The following is a 12,646-nucleotide window of genomic DNA, read 5'->3' on the forward strand; positions in this document are numbered from 1 at the left end:
AAAAATCTTTAATCCCAGCACTCAGGAGGCAGAGGCAGGCAGAATCTCTGAGTTCGAGGCCAGCCTGGGCTACAGAGTCAATTCCAGGACAGCCAGGACTATTTGGGAACTAAAACAAAAACCTACCTTCCTTTGCTCTGCATCGGTTGTGAGGTTCGTCAGAGCTGTGGTCGTTGCTTATATTTTCATTGCTCTTTACTGTCTTGCTGTGTGGGTTTCCAGAGCATCTCTGTGGTCACTCAGCAGCTGCCTGTTTGCACTCATGCTGGATCTTTTTTTGCTTTTAAATTGTAATTACATTATTTATTTATTGTGTGTATATGAGGGAGGTGAACATGCCACTGCCAGTGTCCTGTGAGGTCAGGGGACAACTTTGGGGGTTGTTCTCTCCACCATGTGGGTTTCTGGGATTGAACTCAGGTCATCAGACTTGGCACCAAGTGCCTTTGCGCGCCGAGCCCTCTCTCCGGGCCGGCACAGGCCACAAGTGCGTATCTGAAGCGTTTTCTTCCTTTACTGTAGGACTGGGACTGTGATCAGATTATACCTCTGCTGGCTACAGTGTGCTTAAACTAGTTAATGTTTGCATGGTTTCACTCTTCAGAGTGTGTGAGGGGTCCCAGGGGCAGAATTTGAAAAGAACTGTCACAGGAGTGTTTAGGGTTGAAAGCTGGACCCTGGCAGCTCCCACAAGCTAGTCCCAGCCACTTGTCCCCAGCACGCTCATTAAAGAGGCAAGTCAGAGTGAAACGCAGAGAAAGGATATTTACTCACTGTGGCCACACTGGGAAGAGGAACGAAGAGGTCCAGTGACCTCCAAGTCCGTCTGTGGGTCCTGATGGCCATTTAAATAAAAAGCCAGAGGTACGCAGGGTTAAGCAGTCCTGGCCCATCACTGGTTTGTTGATGTCGATGTCCTAGCTCTAGTGGGTGACATCCCAGTACTAGTCTTCAGCGTGTGTGTGCGTGCGTGCGTGCGTGCGTGTGTGTGTGTGTGTGTGTGTGTGTGTGTGTGTAGTGTGTGTGTGTGTGTGTAGGGGTGTGCATGCCACAGCACAAATGTAGAGGTCAGAGACAAGACTGTGGAGTCAGTTCTCTCAAACTCAGGTCACCAGGCTTATGCTGCAGGCGCCTTTACCCACTGAACCATCTTGCTGGCCCAGACCAACCTACCTTTAGCTTTTCTCTTGCTCCAGAATGAAGTTCCCTGGGAAATTTCGGCTCCTTGGAGGCCTCTATTAGAAAGGAATAGCACAAGTGTTTCTAGACTATCCCCGCTCCTGCCAGGGAGCTGTGTGCTGTCCTGAACCTTTCAAATTATCTGGGGAATTTGTTTGGGATAGAAACCATTTTTAAATTGTTAGTAAAGGGCTGGGGCCATGGCTTAGTGGGTAGAGGGCTTGCCTCGTGCAGCTGGAGCTCTGGGCTCCATCCCCAGCCCTGCGCAAACTGAGTGTGGTTGTATATCCCAGCACTTGGTGGGGGCGGGAGGTTCGGGAGTTCAAGGTCATCCTCAGCTGTTATAATCTAGGATACCACAGGATTCTCATTTTTGCTTAAATAAGCATCTCAGCGCTAGCTGTGGAAAGCTCTTAGCATGACACATTTTGTTTACATTGAGTACCTGGAATGCAGAAACCAAGAAAGTATGTTTCCTACTAGCTGGATCCAGGTCAGTTTGTAGAACCCTGCAAAGAGTCTGGGACTCACTAGCAAATGGCTGCTTCACGTGGGTTAGTCCTGATACGTTGTCACTCATGTGAAAACGGGTTACACTGCCTGGCTAAGCACTTGAGAGGCAGAGGCAGGTGGATCTCTGTGAGTTTGAGTCCAGTGGAAGGAGAAAACTGACTCCATGTCTCCAGAGAGGGAGGGAGGGAGGGAGGGAGGGAGGGAGGGAGGGAGTGAGGGAGTGAGGGAGGAAGGGAGGAAGGGAGGAAGGAAGGAAGGAAGGAAGGAAGGAAGGAAGGAAGGAAGGAAGGAAGGAAGGAAGGAAGGAAGGAAGGAAAAGAGGAAATGTATTACACCTCGGGGACTTACTTAGTTTTGTGTCTTTGTTTCTCTTTGGTTTCTTCCTGGTGCCTCAGTCCCCTGTCACCTTGTGCTGTGGAGGTCTGTCCGCAGCTTTTGATGGGCATGGAAGTGGTGCTTTGTCCTCCTTGAAAGTATCTTCCTCCCCCGGAGACCAAATGACAGTCTCTTGGGTTCCTCCCACATCACTGATTTTATCCTTGCTCTAATGCTGCTGTGAGCAGCGTCCACTTCCTGTTTCCTTCCCCTCCGTCGGTCCATGCTCTCTCCTTGACCCCGGCTGTATCTGGCTTTAGCGCCCACGGGTGCAGCCATCTCTCACTCCCAGCTGTGTCTCTCCAAGCCGTTTTCCTTTCCCGACTCCAGAGCAGCTTACCAGCGCTCACTGAGATTTCTAAACAATGTCTGCATCCACACGTCTGAAACCACTGACTCAGTTTCCACCTCTCTTGTGAGTGCACGGCCCTCCCTGGCTGCGGGCAGAAGCCACAGAGTCCTTTTTGTGCTTCCTCTCTCACCCTCCTCAGCAAGCCATCAAGACACCATCCACTCTACTCCCCATACTGACCCAGGATCAGCTTCTCATGGCGCTGTGCTGCGTCTGAGTCACCGGTGTCCCTTGCCTGGGTCGTTACCAGTTGGGTCGGCTTGCCGTCCCACTGTGTGCCGGCTTTCTGTGGAGCGGCCACATTAGTTCCTCAGCCAATCCCCATTTCCTTCTGATCAAATCTCCAAAGTTCTTCCGGCAAATGCCTAAAAGCCTTGCCTGCCTGGCTCTCCGCCGGCTCTCCGCCGGCCTTGCCCGTTTTCCTTTAACCATGCTTGATGCCCGCATGGCCGTGGTGGAAAGTCTAGGGCCAGGCAGAACATGGTCCTTGTGGGAAACTTGGCTTTTTCTGAGTCAGTCCATGCAGTGTGACCATGCGTCCGAGCTCTGCCTAGATGCTGGGCATGCTCTCCGGTTATGGTCCTGTTTTGGCACTGTGGTTATCTCCCTCCTTTCTTGTCGAATTTGATAAAGCCTGGTGTGTTTATTCATTCGCCCAAAGTTCATTTCCTGAGTGAGTCGTATTGTCCCGCGCAGCTCTATTGTTGTGCCAGGTTTGTGTTTTAAGTTTGCTGCTGGTGTGAGATACTCCACAGGGGCGGGGTGGGGTGGTGAGTTGCTTGTTTTTCTGGCGTGTGTTTCATTCTCCTGCAGGTTGGGTTTTCCTCTTTCTCTTCTCTCTTTTCCTCCTCTTCTCTAACGGTGTCTGACAAATCTTTTCACATTGGGTCTGCTTGACCTGGAGAGTTTGATGACGAGGCTGAGCTCATCTTCTCGGTCCCCGGTGCCAGGGAGGGAGTCCCGCCCTTGCTTCACAGAAGGATGATGTGGGGTTCGTCGTTCTCTGGGATTTGTCTTTTTCAACTGTCAAAGGTGAAATAGTGAGAAGTTCTGCCTTCTGAAGTTGTTGAGTTTCCTCATCGCTGTGACCAATAGGAAGCAAGGGTTTGGACTCACAGTTTAGGGGGACACAGTCCATCATGGTGGCCGAGCTTGAAGCAGCTGGTCACAGTGTGGCTGCAGTCAGGAAGCAGAGAGGTGAATGCTGGTGCTCGGGTCACTTCATTCAGTCGGGGACCTCAGCCCAGGGGTGTGCTGCCCACATTCGGGCATCTTCCTTCCTACGTCAAACCTCTGGAAACGCCCTCCCAGACACGCCCAGAGGTGGACTTCCATGGTGACTCTACCTCAGCTCATGTTGACTGTGAAGATTGCCTGTCACAGGGACCTAAGGAGGTGAGGCTGAAAGTCTTCTGGCTGACTCCCAGCTCACTCATCACATGCCGATAACCCTGGAAGTGACTGTCCCTTGGGATGTTGCTTGCTGTATGCTCAGTCTGGAGGCTGGAGGCTGGACACAGCTGAGGAAGGGGTTCTGAGCTATCGTCTGTCCTGAAACTCCTTGTCATTTTGGGCTGTGGGCTGAGTCTTTGTCAGGAGAAGCGGCCATGTTCCTGTGGAATCCCTAGGTTTATGAGGACTTCCTCATGCCTGCAGCTTGAGACCTGAGGAGTGGAGACCACAGGCTAGCCCACACTGCTTCTGTCCTCAGAGTCCACAGATGGGAAGGGGCAACATGGATATTATCAGGGCAGGTCCCCTGTCCCTGCGTGGATCTTCCCTGTTCAGTCTGCTTCTGTCTGAACTGACTCAGGGCTATGGCCTTACTTATCTTCATGTGGGAAAATCATTCTGATAGCCTCCAAATCGTCGTCTCTGTTCTCAGGTACCCCTTTAAAAGTGTGTGGACTGAGGTGAGCATCTTGCTCCTGTTGTTACTGTCAAGTAACAAACCTTCCCGCCCCGCACCCCCGCAGTCTCTACCACTGAGCTACATCCTGGTTCATTTTATTTTATTTCACTTTGTTTTTTTTTGAGACAGGGTTTCTCTGTGTAACAGAGTCCTGGCTGTCCTGGAACTCACTCTATAGACCAGGCTGGCCTCGAACTCACAGAGATCCGCCTGGCTCTGCCTCCCGAGTGCTGGGATTAAAGGCGTGTGCCACCACCGTTGCCCGGCTCTCCTGATCACCTTCTATGCGGTGCCTTTCGTTTGTTGAGAAAGACCTTTCTCCTGCCACCGTGATCCAGATATCTTGTGGTTCAGAAAAATAAAGGAAAGAACAGCCCCAAACATTCCTGGGCTCCACCCTGCGCATCCTGGTTCAGAGTACCTGGAAAGGGGCCCAAAGGTCTGCTTTCAAAGTCCTCCTGGCCCGCAGGGTTGGCCAGATCTTAGCCAGCAGCCTCATAAACTCTGTTTTCCTCTTTCCTTCTCATTAGTGTACCCGTATAGGAAGCACACTGGGTTCCTCAGCAGATCCCATAAATTTGAGGGCGATGTTTTGAGGGCTTCCCTGCAGACTTGTTTTTGTTTAATAAAAAAAAAAAAAAAAAAAAAAATACAAGGCCAGGAAGCCTGTCCCCAGGGTAAGGGGTTGGGACGGGTTGATAGAGAAAAGAACCTTGGACTTGGGGTTTGGAGGTGCCTCAGTGGGTAAGAATGCATGTTGGTCAAGCATGAGAGTGTGAGTTCAAGTCCCTAGCCACCACAGAAATAGCTGGGCATGACCATTTATGCTGCAAGGAGTGGAGACTAGATGGTTGCTGGAGCTTGCGGGCTGCCAGCCTGGCTCCAGGTTCTGTCTCAAGGAAACAAGGCGGAGAGAGGGAGAACAGGAGCCTTGCTGCTGCTGGCTCTGCACGTGTGTGTGTGTGTGTGTGTGTGTGTGTGTGTGTGTGTGTGTGTGTGTGCGTGTGTGATGCTCGGATGCGAGCGAATACACCACACACCGCACTCACGCTCACTCAGGCTTTCGCAAAAAAGTTGGTGGTCAGGGAGCATGGTGATGCATGCTTTTAATCCCAGCACTCAGAGGGGCAAAGCCAGGTAGATCTCTGTGGGTTCAAGGCCAGCCTGCTCTACATAAAGTGTTCCAGGACAGCCAAGGCTACATAGGGTCTTAACAGAATGTCACTCATGACAGGTCTTTGATGGTAAATGGTGATTTCCATGCCTGTGGTTGCTTATGGTGGCACGCAGCTTTAGGTCCAGCAATCTTGAGGCAGAAGCAGGCAGATCTCTGTGAGTTTGAGGCCAGCCTGGCTACATATCAAATTCCAGGAAGAAGAGTACCTTTTCTCGCTGGGCATGATGGCCCAGGCCTATAATCCCAGCACTCAGGAGGCTAAGGCAGGAGGGTCACCACAGATTCAAGGCCAGCCTGGACCACAGAACAAGTCTTTAAAGTTTTGTTTGTTTGTTTGGTGGTGGTGGTGGCAGGGGGTTGGTGCAGCTATGGTGCACATGCGGAGGTCAGAGGTCAACCTGTGGGAATCAGTTCTCTCCTTCCCCAGGTGGGTGCTGGGTACCAAACTCACATCATCAGGCCTGGAGGCCAGCTAACTACCTCGACCCACTGAGCCCTCTTGCCAGCCAGCCCTTCAGAGCAGCATTTACCACAGTTAGTCAGGCTCAGCTTCCCTCAGCTCCATGTAACGTTGAAATTATGGCTGTGCAGGTCTAGAAGCTCAAAAGGAAAAGTGGACTTAAACAAGTGGTTTGGTTTAAAATTTTGAGTTTTGAGACTTTTTATGTGAGGTGTGAACTTAGGAGTGGTGTTTTCAATGTGTGAGGAATGATTGGCAGGAGGAATGGTTACTATTTAAACCTGCACACTAAAAATACCTGGAATGTAGTCACAGGGCTCTTCAGTGCCCCCCCACCCCCCCTGCACAGAAGAATCTGTCACTGTGCTCACCCCGCCCACTCCAATTGTCCCCTCCAACCTGGCTCTGGAGTTTAACTCTGTTTCCTCTGAGAGACTGACGAAGGGTCTTTCGGCGTGGAGTGCTTCCTCTCCCCCGTGACCCCAATACACACCCTCACACACAAAGAAAACTTTGCTTTTTAAACCTGTGTTTATTAGAGAAATCTGCTACACATCCGCATGTCTGTGGAAGCATGGTCTCTGTGTGTGAGTGTATGTACAAATGAAAGAGGTGAGTCTCCTGTCATCTGTTGGGGTGATAATTTGTAAACATTTTTTATTTATTACTGTATATGATATGTGTGTGAGGGGGTGTATGCCGTGGCATGCAGAGGTCAGAGGGCAACTTGCACAAGTTGGTTCTCTTCTTCCTCCATGTGGGTCCTGGGGAATCAAACTCAGGTCACCAGGATTGGCAGCAAGCTGCCTCTACCCCCTGAGCCATCCTGCTGGCCCTACAAATGTTTTTTTGTGGGGGTTTTCAAGGCAGGGTTTCTCCGTGTAGTTTTGGTGCCTGTCTTGGATCTTGCTCTGTAGACCAGGCTGGCCTCGAACTCACAGAGATCCGCCTGCCTCTGCCTCCCAAGTGCTAGGATTAAAGGCATGCGCCACCTCCACCCGGCACAAAGGGGTTTTAATTGTGCAACTTCATGAAATTTTTGAAAACCAGCGAAGAGCACACGTCATCTTTCATTTCTGATGTCTTTACGTACTTCCAAGGAAGGTGACATTGTCTGCATTTTTGTTTTAGGAATCTTTCAAAGAAATACCAACCCAAGAAGAACTCCAAGGAAGAAGAAGAATACAAGTACGTCCGTTGCTGGTGGATGTGTGGTGAGATGCGTGTGTGGTTGGTGGTGGTTGTGAAGGGGGGGGGGGGGGGAGGAAGCTGCATGCTGTCACACAAGTCCCATCCCACCTTCCTGTCTGGGTCTGTTTCAACTTGGGGGCGACAATGAGAAGGCTTCCTTAACCTCCCTGGCCCTGAGCCACAGGACCCGCTCTAGACCGGTTCCATTAAACTAATTAGGGAAAGTTTTAGGAGGCCCTGCAGGCGTGTGCAGGCAATGTGGGGTATAAGCCTTGGAGCAGTGGTTCTCAACCTTCCTAATGCTGCAACCCTTTAATACAGGTCCTCATGCTGTGGTGACCCCAAGCATAAAAGTATCTCCGTTGCTACTTCATCACTGTGATTTTGCTACTCTTGTGAATCAGAATGTAGATATCTGATACTCAGCCCCTGTGAAAGGGTCATTTGACCCTCAAAGGGGTCGTGATCCACAGGTTGAGAACCTTGTCATAGAGTCTGTGCTCTGTTCTGTAGTCAGAAGTCCTAATTATTCATCCATCCAAGAACTATGCCTGTCTCAGTCAGCAGTGATGGGTCATTGTGCATGGTGGAGGCATCATCTTTGATGTAGGTCTGGGTGCCTGGTGTATTTAGTGAACATGGGTGGGTGGGTTTGGGACCATCTCTGGACTCAGAATGAACAGAACCAGAGACTGCATTTCACAGAGCGCCTGTGGCCATGTTTGGGTTATAATTAATTCTGAGCCGTTGTGTAATGAACCAGCAAGATCCTCTGGGAGGCAGGTGCAGCAGACTGACTTTAATTAGTATTTCCTCAAGTGAAGCACGTGAGGATGGAGGTGGGCTTGTCTGAGAAGCAGCTGGTGTGTTCTGTCCCCAGGTATACGGCATGTAAAGCGTTTCTTTCCACCCTGAATGAGATGAACGACTATGCCGGCCAGCATGAGGTCATCTCTGAGAACATGACGTCACAGATCACGGTGGACCTGATGCGCTATGTGCAGGAGCTGAAGCAAGAGAGGAAATCGGTAATGTACATTGGGGTGTCTTCCCCCCAAAGATGGACAGGGGTGTTTTTCCATCAGATAGCCACATGGAGTTGGGTATGGTGGCTCACACCTGCTAGCACCGGGAAACTGGAGCGGAAAATTCTGTGAATTCAGTGACCACCAGGGTTCTGGACCGGCCAGAGTGACAAAGTGAGACCCTGTTTAAAAAACAAACAGGGGCTGGAGAGAGGGTTCACTAGTGAAGGACCCAGGTTCAGTTCCCAGCACCCACAGGGTGGCTCACAGCCGTCTGTAACTCCAATTCTAAGGGGTCCAAGACCTTCTTCTGACTTCCTGGGGTACAAAGCACAAATGTGGTATACATACGTACATGCAGGCAAAACACTCATATGCATAAAATAAATATAAAACATGCAAAATTAGAATCAGGCATGACGGTGTACAGGAAGGTGGTGGCCAGCGTGTGTGTGTGTGTGTGTGTGTGTGTGTGTGTGTGTGTGTGTGTGTGATGGGTATACTAATACATGTCATGATGTGTGTTTAGAGGTCAGAAGACAACCGGGAGGAGTTGATTCCTTTGCCTGCTGAGCTGTCTCACCCCAGCCTGTAGTTGGTGTCCTGTCAGTGGAGGCTCAAAGGGCCTCCCACCATCCCCAGTTGGCTGGCCCACGTGTCAGACCCTAAGCTTCCCAACGCTGTCTACTGAACCAAGGCATTTTATTTATTTATTTATTCATTTGTCGTTTTTCTTTTTCTTTCTTCCTTTTTTTCTTAATGTATTTTATTTTTCACGTGAGTGCTGCCTGCTTGTACACCCACATGCCAGAGGAGAGAGCATCTGATCCCATTTAGATGGTTGTGAGCCACCGTGTGCTTGCTGGGAATTGAACTCAGGTCCTCTGGAAGAACAGCCACCGCTCTTAACCACTGAGTCATCTCTCCAGTCCCTATTTATTGTTTTTCGAGACAGGATTTCTTTGTGTAGCCCTTGCTGTCCTGGATCTCTCTCTGTAGACCAGGCTGGTCTTGAACTCACAGAGATCCGCCTGCCTCTGCCTCTCAAGTGCTAGTATTAAAGGCGTGCACCACCACCACCTGGTTTGGTATTTTATTTTGTGAAACAGCTAGGAAGCAGTGAGACAGAACCTTGGGGCTTAGAACAAAACCTTACCACCTAGTATAAAGATAAAATAAACACAGGGAATCTGGAGGAAGCCTTGGCCTGCTGGCCTGCTTTTGAACTTGCCTTGACCTTTCCAAAGGTTTCCCTCTTTTTCCTGTCTAGGGCTCTGCTGTGTTCTCACCACTGACCTTCCTCTACCCACAGAGCTGACTGCCCAAACTGAAACTGCTCCTACCTTCTTAGCAAGTGTCCATTGTTTAGGAGTGAGTCAGGAGACGGAGTACGGCAGAGCCGTGCCCCTCCCCCGTTCCGCTCCGCCAACTGTGTGTGGCTGGCTTCACTGTGCTCTGCCCTCAGGGCCTTTGTGCAGGTTTTTCTCCCTCAGAGAGCCTTTGCCAGACACCTCAGGGCCTATTCCTTAGGAATGTCTCCTCAGAGCAGACTTTCCCATCTGCCTCACTTAAAATTACCAAATTCCTCCGGCCTCTCACCCTCCCCCTTTGCAATGTTTTTGTTTTGTTTGTGTTTTGTTGTTGTTTTGTTTTGTTCGAGACAGGGTCTTTTTATGTAGTCCTGGCTGTCCTGGAACTCACTCTGTAGACTAGGGGGCCTCACGGACATCTGCCGGTTTCTGCCTTTGAGTGTTGGGATTAGAAGTATGTACCACCATGTCCACAGCTTTGCCGTGGTTTAAAGAGAGAGACAGAGCTGGAGTCAGTTGGTTTGTATGTATACCACGAGTGTGCAGATGCCCCCTGAGGCCAGAAGAAGGCCTCTGATCCCCTCGAACTGGGGTTAACAGGCTGTTGTGAGCCGAGCCACCCACCATGGGTGCTAGGAACAAAACTCAGGTCCTCTGCGAGAGCAGCCAACACTGTTAACCTCTGAGCCATCTTGTCCCTGACATCACTCTTGCACAGCGCCTAACAGTATCTAGATTTGGGGGAGTTGGAGGACTAGCGACAGGACCTTGTGCGTGCTGATCACGCACGCACGCACGCACGCACGCCCCAGTAACCCCTGCCCACTGTCTTCTCCTACCTCACGGAAATGTCTGCTCCTCCAGGACAAGGACGCCCTTGCCCACCTGTAAGGTCCAGCGTCGCAGAAGGCAGGCACACAGGAAGTGCAGGGGAGAGAGAGGAACAGCAGTTGGGAAGTAGCAGGGGTGGCCCAGGGCTGGGGGTGCAGTGCAGTGGAGACCTCTTTCCTGCAGTTCACCAGGGGTGTGGCTCAGTGCTGTACACTTGCCTCTCCGTCCCCAGTGCATGTGCGTACACACACACACACACACACACACACACACACACACACGTTGTGTTAATGTCAACTTAGTTCTAAAAGTTTATAGATAAGGACTTTCATATGCCTTTGCTATCTTGTAAATGGATTATCTTATTTACTCATTGTTAATTCTCTATTTATAATCTGTTATATCATCTCTTAAATCATGTTCCTTAAAAAGTTGTGGTTTTTGTTTAAGATTTATTTATTTTAAGCTGACGGTGGTGACACACCCCTTTAATTCCAGCACTAGGGAGGCAGAGGCAGGTGATTTCTTGAGTTTGAGGCCAGCCTGGTCTACAGAGCAAGTTCCAGGATAGTCAGGGCTACACAGAGAAACCATGCCTCAAAACAAACAAAAAACAAAAAGATTTGTTTTATTTTATGTGTTTTGCCTACCTGGTACCCAAAGTGGTCAGAATAGGGTACTGGATCCCTTGGAACAGAAGTCACAGGCTGAACTGCCATGTGGGTGCTGGGAACTGAACCCGGCTCCTCTGCAGGAGCAGCCAGTGCTCTTGACCACTAAACCAGCCTTTTGTTTTTAAGGAATGTCACCAGTCACCAGTCCAGGCTGGGAGTCATATGCTCTGTCAGGAGGATCTGCAAATACCACTCTATTTGTTGAAGCGTTCTGCAACTAAATGAGACTGACATTTAAGAACATTGTGAAATCTCGAGAAATCCTGGGAAGAATGTCTGTCAACAAATACATATTTGTGGTATTTTCATATGTGGCACTGTGAAGCCATCTCTTCTTTCCTATATCATAGCTGCCATTCTTCAGAAGGAATGCATAGCTCAGTGTGGTTACACAGGCCCTTAATGCCAGCATTCGGGAGGTTGAGGCAGGAGGATTACAAGTTGGAGGACAGAACTGAATACCTAGCAAGACACTGCCTCAAAAAGTGTGTGTGTGTGTGTGTGTGTGTGTGTGTGTGTGTGTGTGTGTGTAGAGGGAGAGAGCACAAGGTGGCTCTATGGACAAGACTCAGCCTTCAAGCCTGATGACCTGAGTTTGATTCCCCCAAGATTCACATTGTAGGAGAGAACTGACTCCTGCAAGTTGTCCTCTGATCTCCACACACAGGATGTACAAAATAAATTTTAAAAATAAAGTAAAAAAGGCAGTGGTGGAACTTACTTGGTGGGTGGAGAAAATGAACTCAAGATCTTCCTCGGCTCCACAGTGAGTTGTGGCCAGCTAGAGCTGCAAGAGATCCTGGCTCAAAAACAGTGAGGTACGGTGGTGCACGCCTTTAGTCCCAGCACTTGGGAACCAGAGGCAGGTGGGTATCTGTGAATTTGAGGCCAGCCTGGTCTACAGAGCGAGTTTCAAGACAACCAGGGCTACATAGTGCATCCTGTCTCAAAACAAAGCAAAAAATCACAAACAGACTAAACAAAAAGCTTAGAGGACTGTGCTCTGTGGGTGTGTCATACACCGATGGTCTGAGAGATTGGTTAGCCCTGCACTTCCTTTTCTGTCTGTAGCTAACACTGACTGTGACTTCAGGTTAGCCCTCCCCAGTAGAAAGTCTGTGATGTTACCCACTGCTCAGGAGCCTGGAGCATAGGGAGGTGATGTGGGTCTGTCCGGTCACACAGGGTCCAGTTGGGGGTGACACCCAGGCATCCTGGATCTTGGGGCCAAACATGGCTGCATGTATGCTTTTATTTCATCAGTGGTTTTCATAGCTTACCCCCGAGGCCACTGATTGCATGGTGCAGCCTCTGCCTGCAAACCTAATACTCTAGGTCCCTGACTTCCCTTAGTGGCACTGGTCAGATGATATCATTTCCTGGTTCCTGTTGAGGTCAGAACAAAGCCCCACACATACACACTTCGGTGCTGGTCTGTAGGACTCTGTTTTATCCTTCCCCTTTTATGTAGGTTACAGGGATTGAACCCGGGTCGCCAGGTTTGTGCAGCAGGCACCTTTTACATGCTGGCTGAGCCATCTCACTGTACTGTAGTTTATATCCTTCATTCTCTATTTAATAGAAGAGTTTTCTATGTGTCCTCTGGAAAGTGGATTGTTTTAATAATCCATTTTTATGTTCTAGTCA

At 49.9% G+C, this 12,646-nt stretch overlaps 1 protein-coding gene across 22 annotated transcripts in view; it reads left to right on the forward strand.

Annotated features, from left to right (window-relative positions):
- Positions 1–12,646, forward strand: part of Fnbp1 (formin binding protein 1) — a 131,311-nt gene that overhangs the window by 51,729 nt on the left and 66,936 nt on the right. For all 22 annotated transcript variants that reach the window (XM_076568971.1, XM_006983437.4, XM_042274928.2 and 19 more), the window contains exons 3-4: positions 7,100–7,156; positions 8,040–8,187. In XM_076568971.1, the coding sequence (XP_076425086.1) occupies positions 8,080–8,187 (108 nt within the window). In that variant the 5' untranslated portion in view covers positions 7,100–7,156; positions 8,040–8,079. The remainder of the gene's footprint in view (positions 1–7,099; positions 7,157–8,039; positions 8,188–12,646) is intronic.

This window comes from Peromyscus maniculatus, chromosome 4 (genome assembly GCF_049852395.1).
Source record: "Peromyscus maniculatus bairdii isolate BWxNUB_F1_BW_parent chromosome 4, HU_Pman_BW_mat_3.1, whole genome shotgun sequence".
Lineage (NCBI taxonomy): Eukaryota > Metazoa > Chordata > Mammalia > Rodentia > Cricetidae > Peromyscus > Peromyscus maniculatus.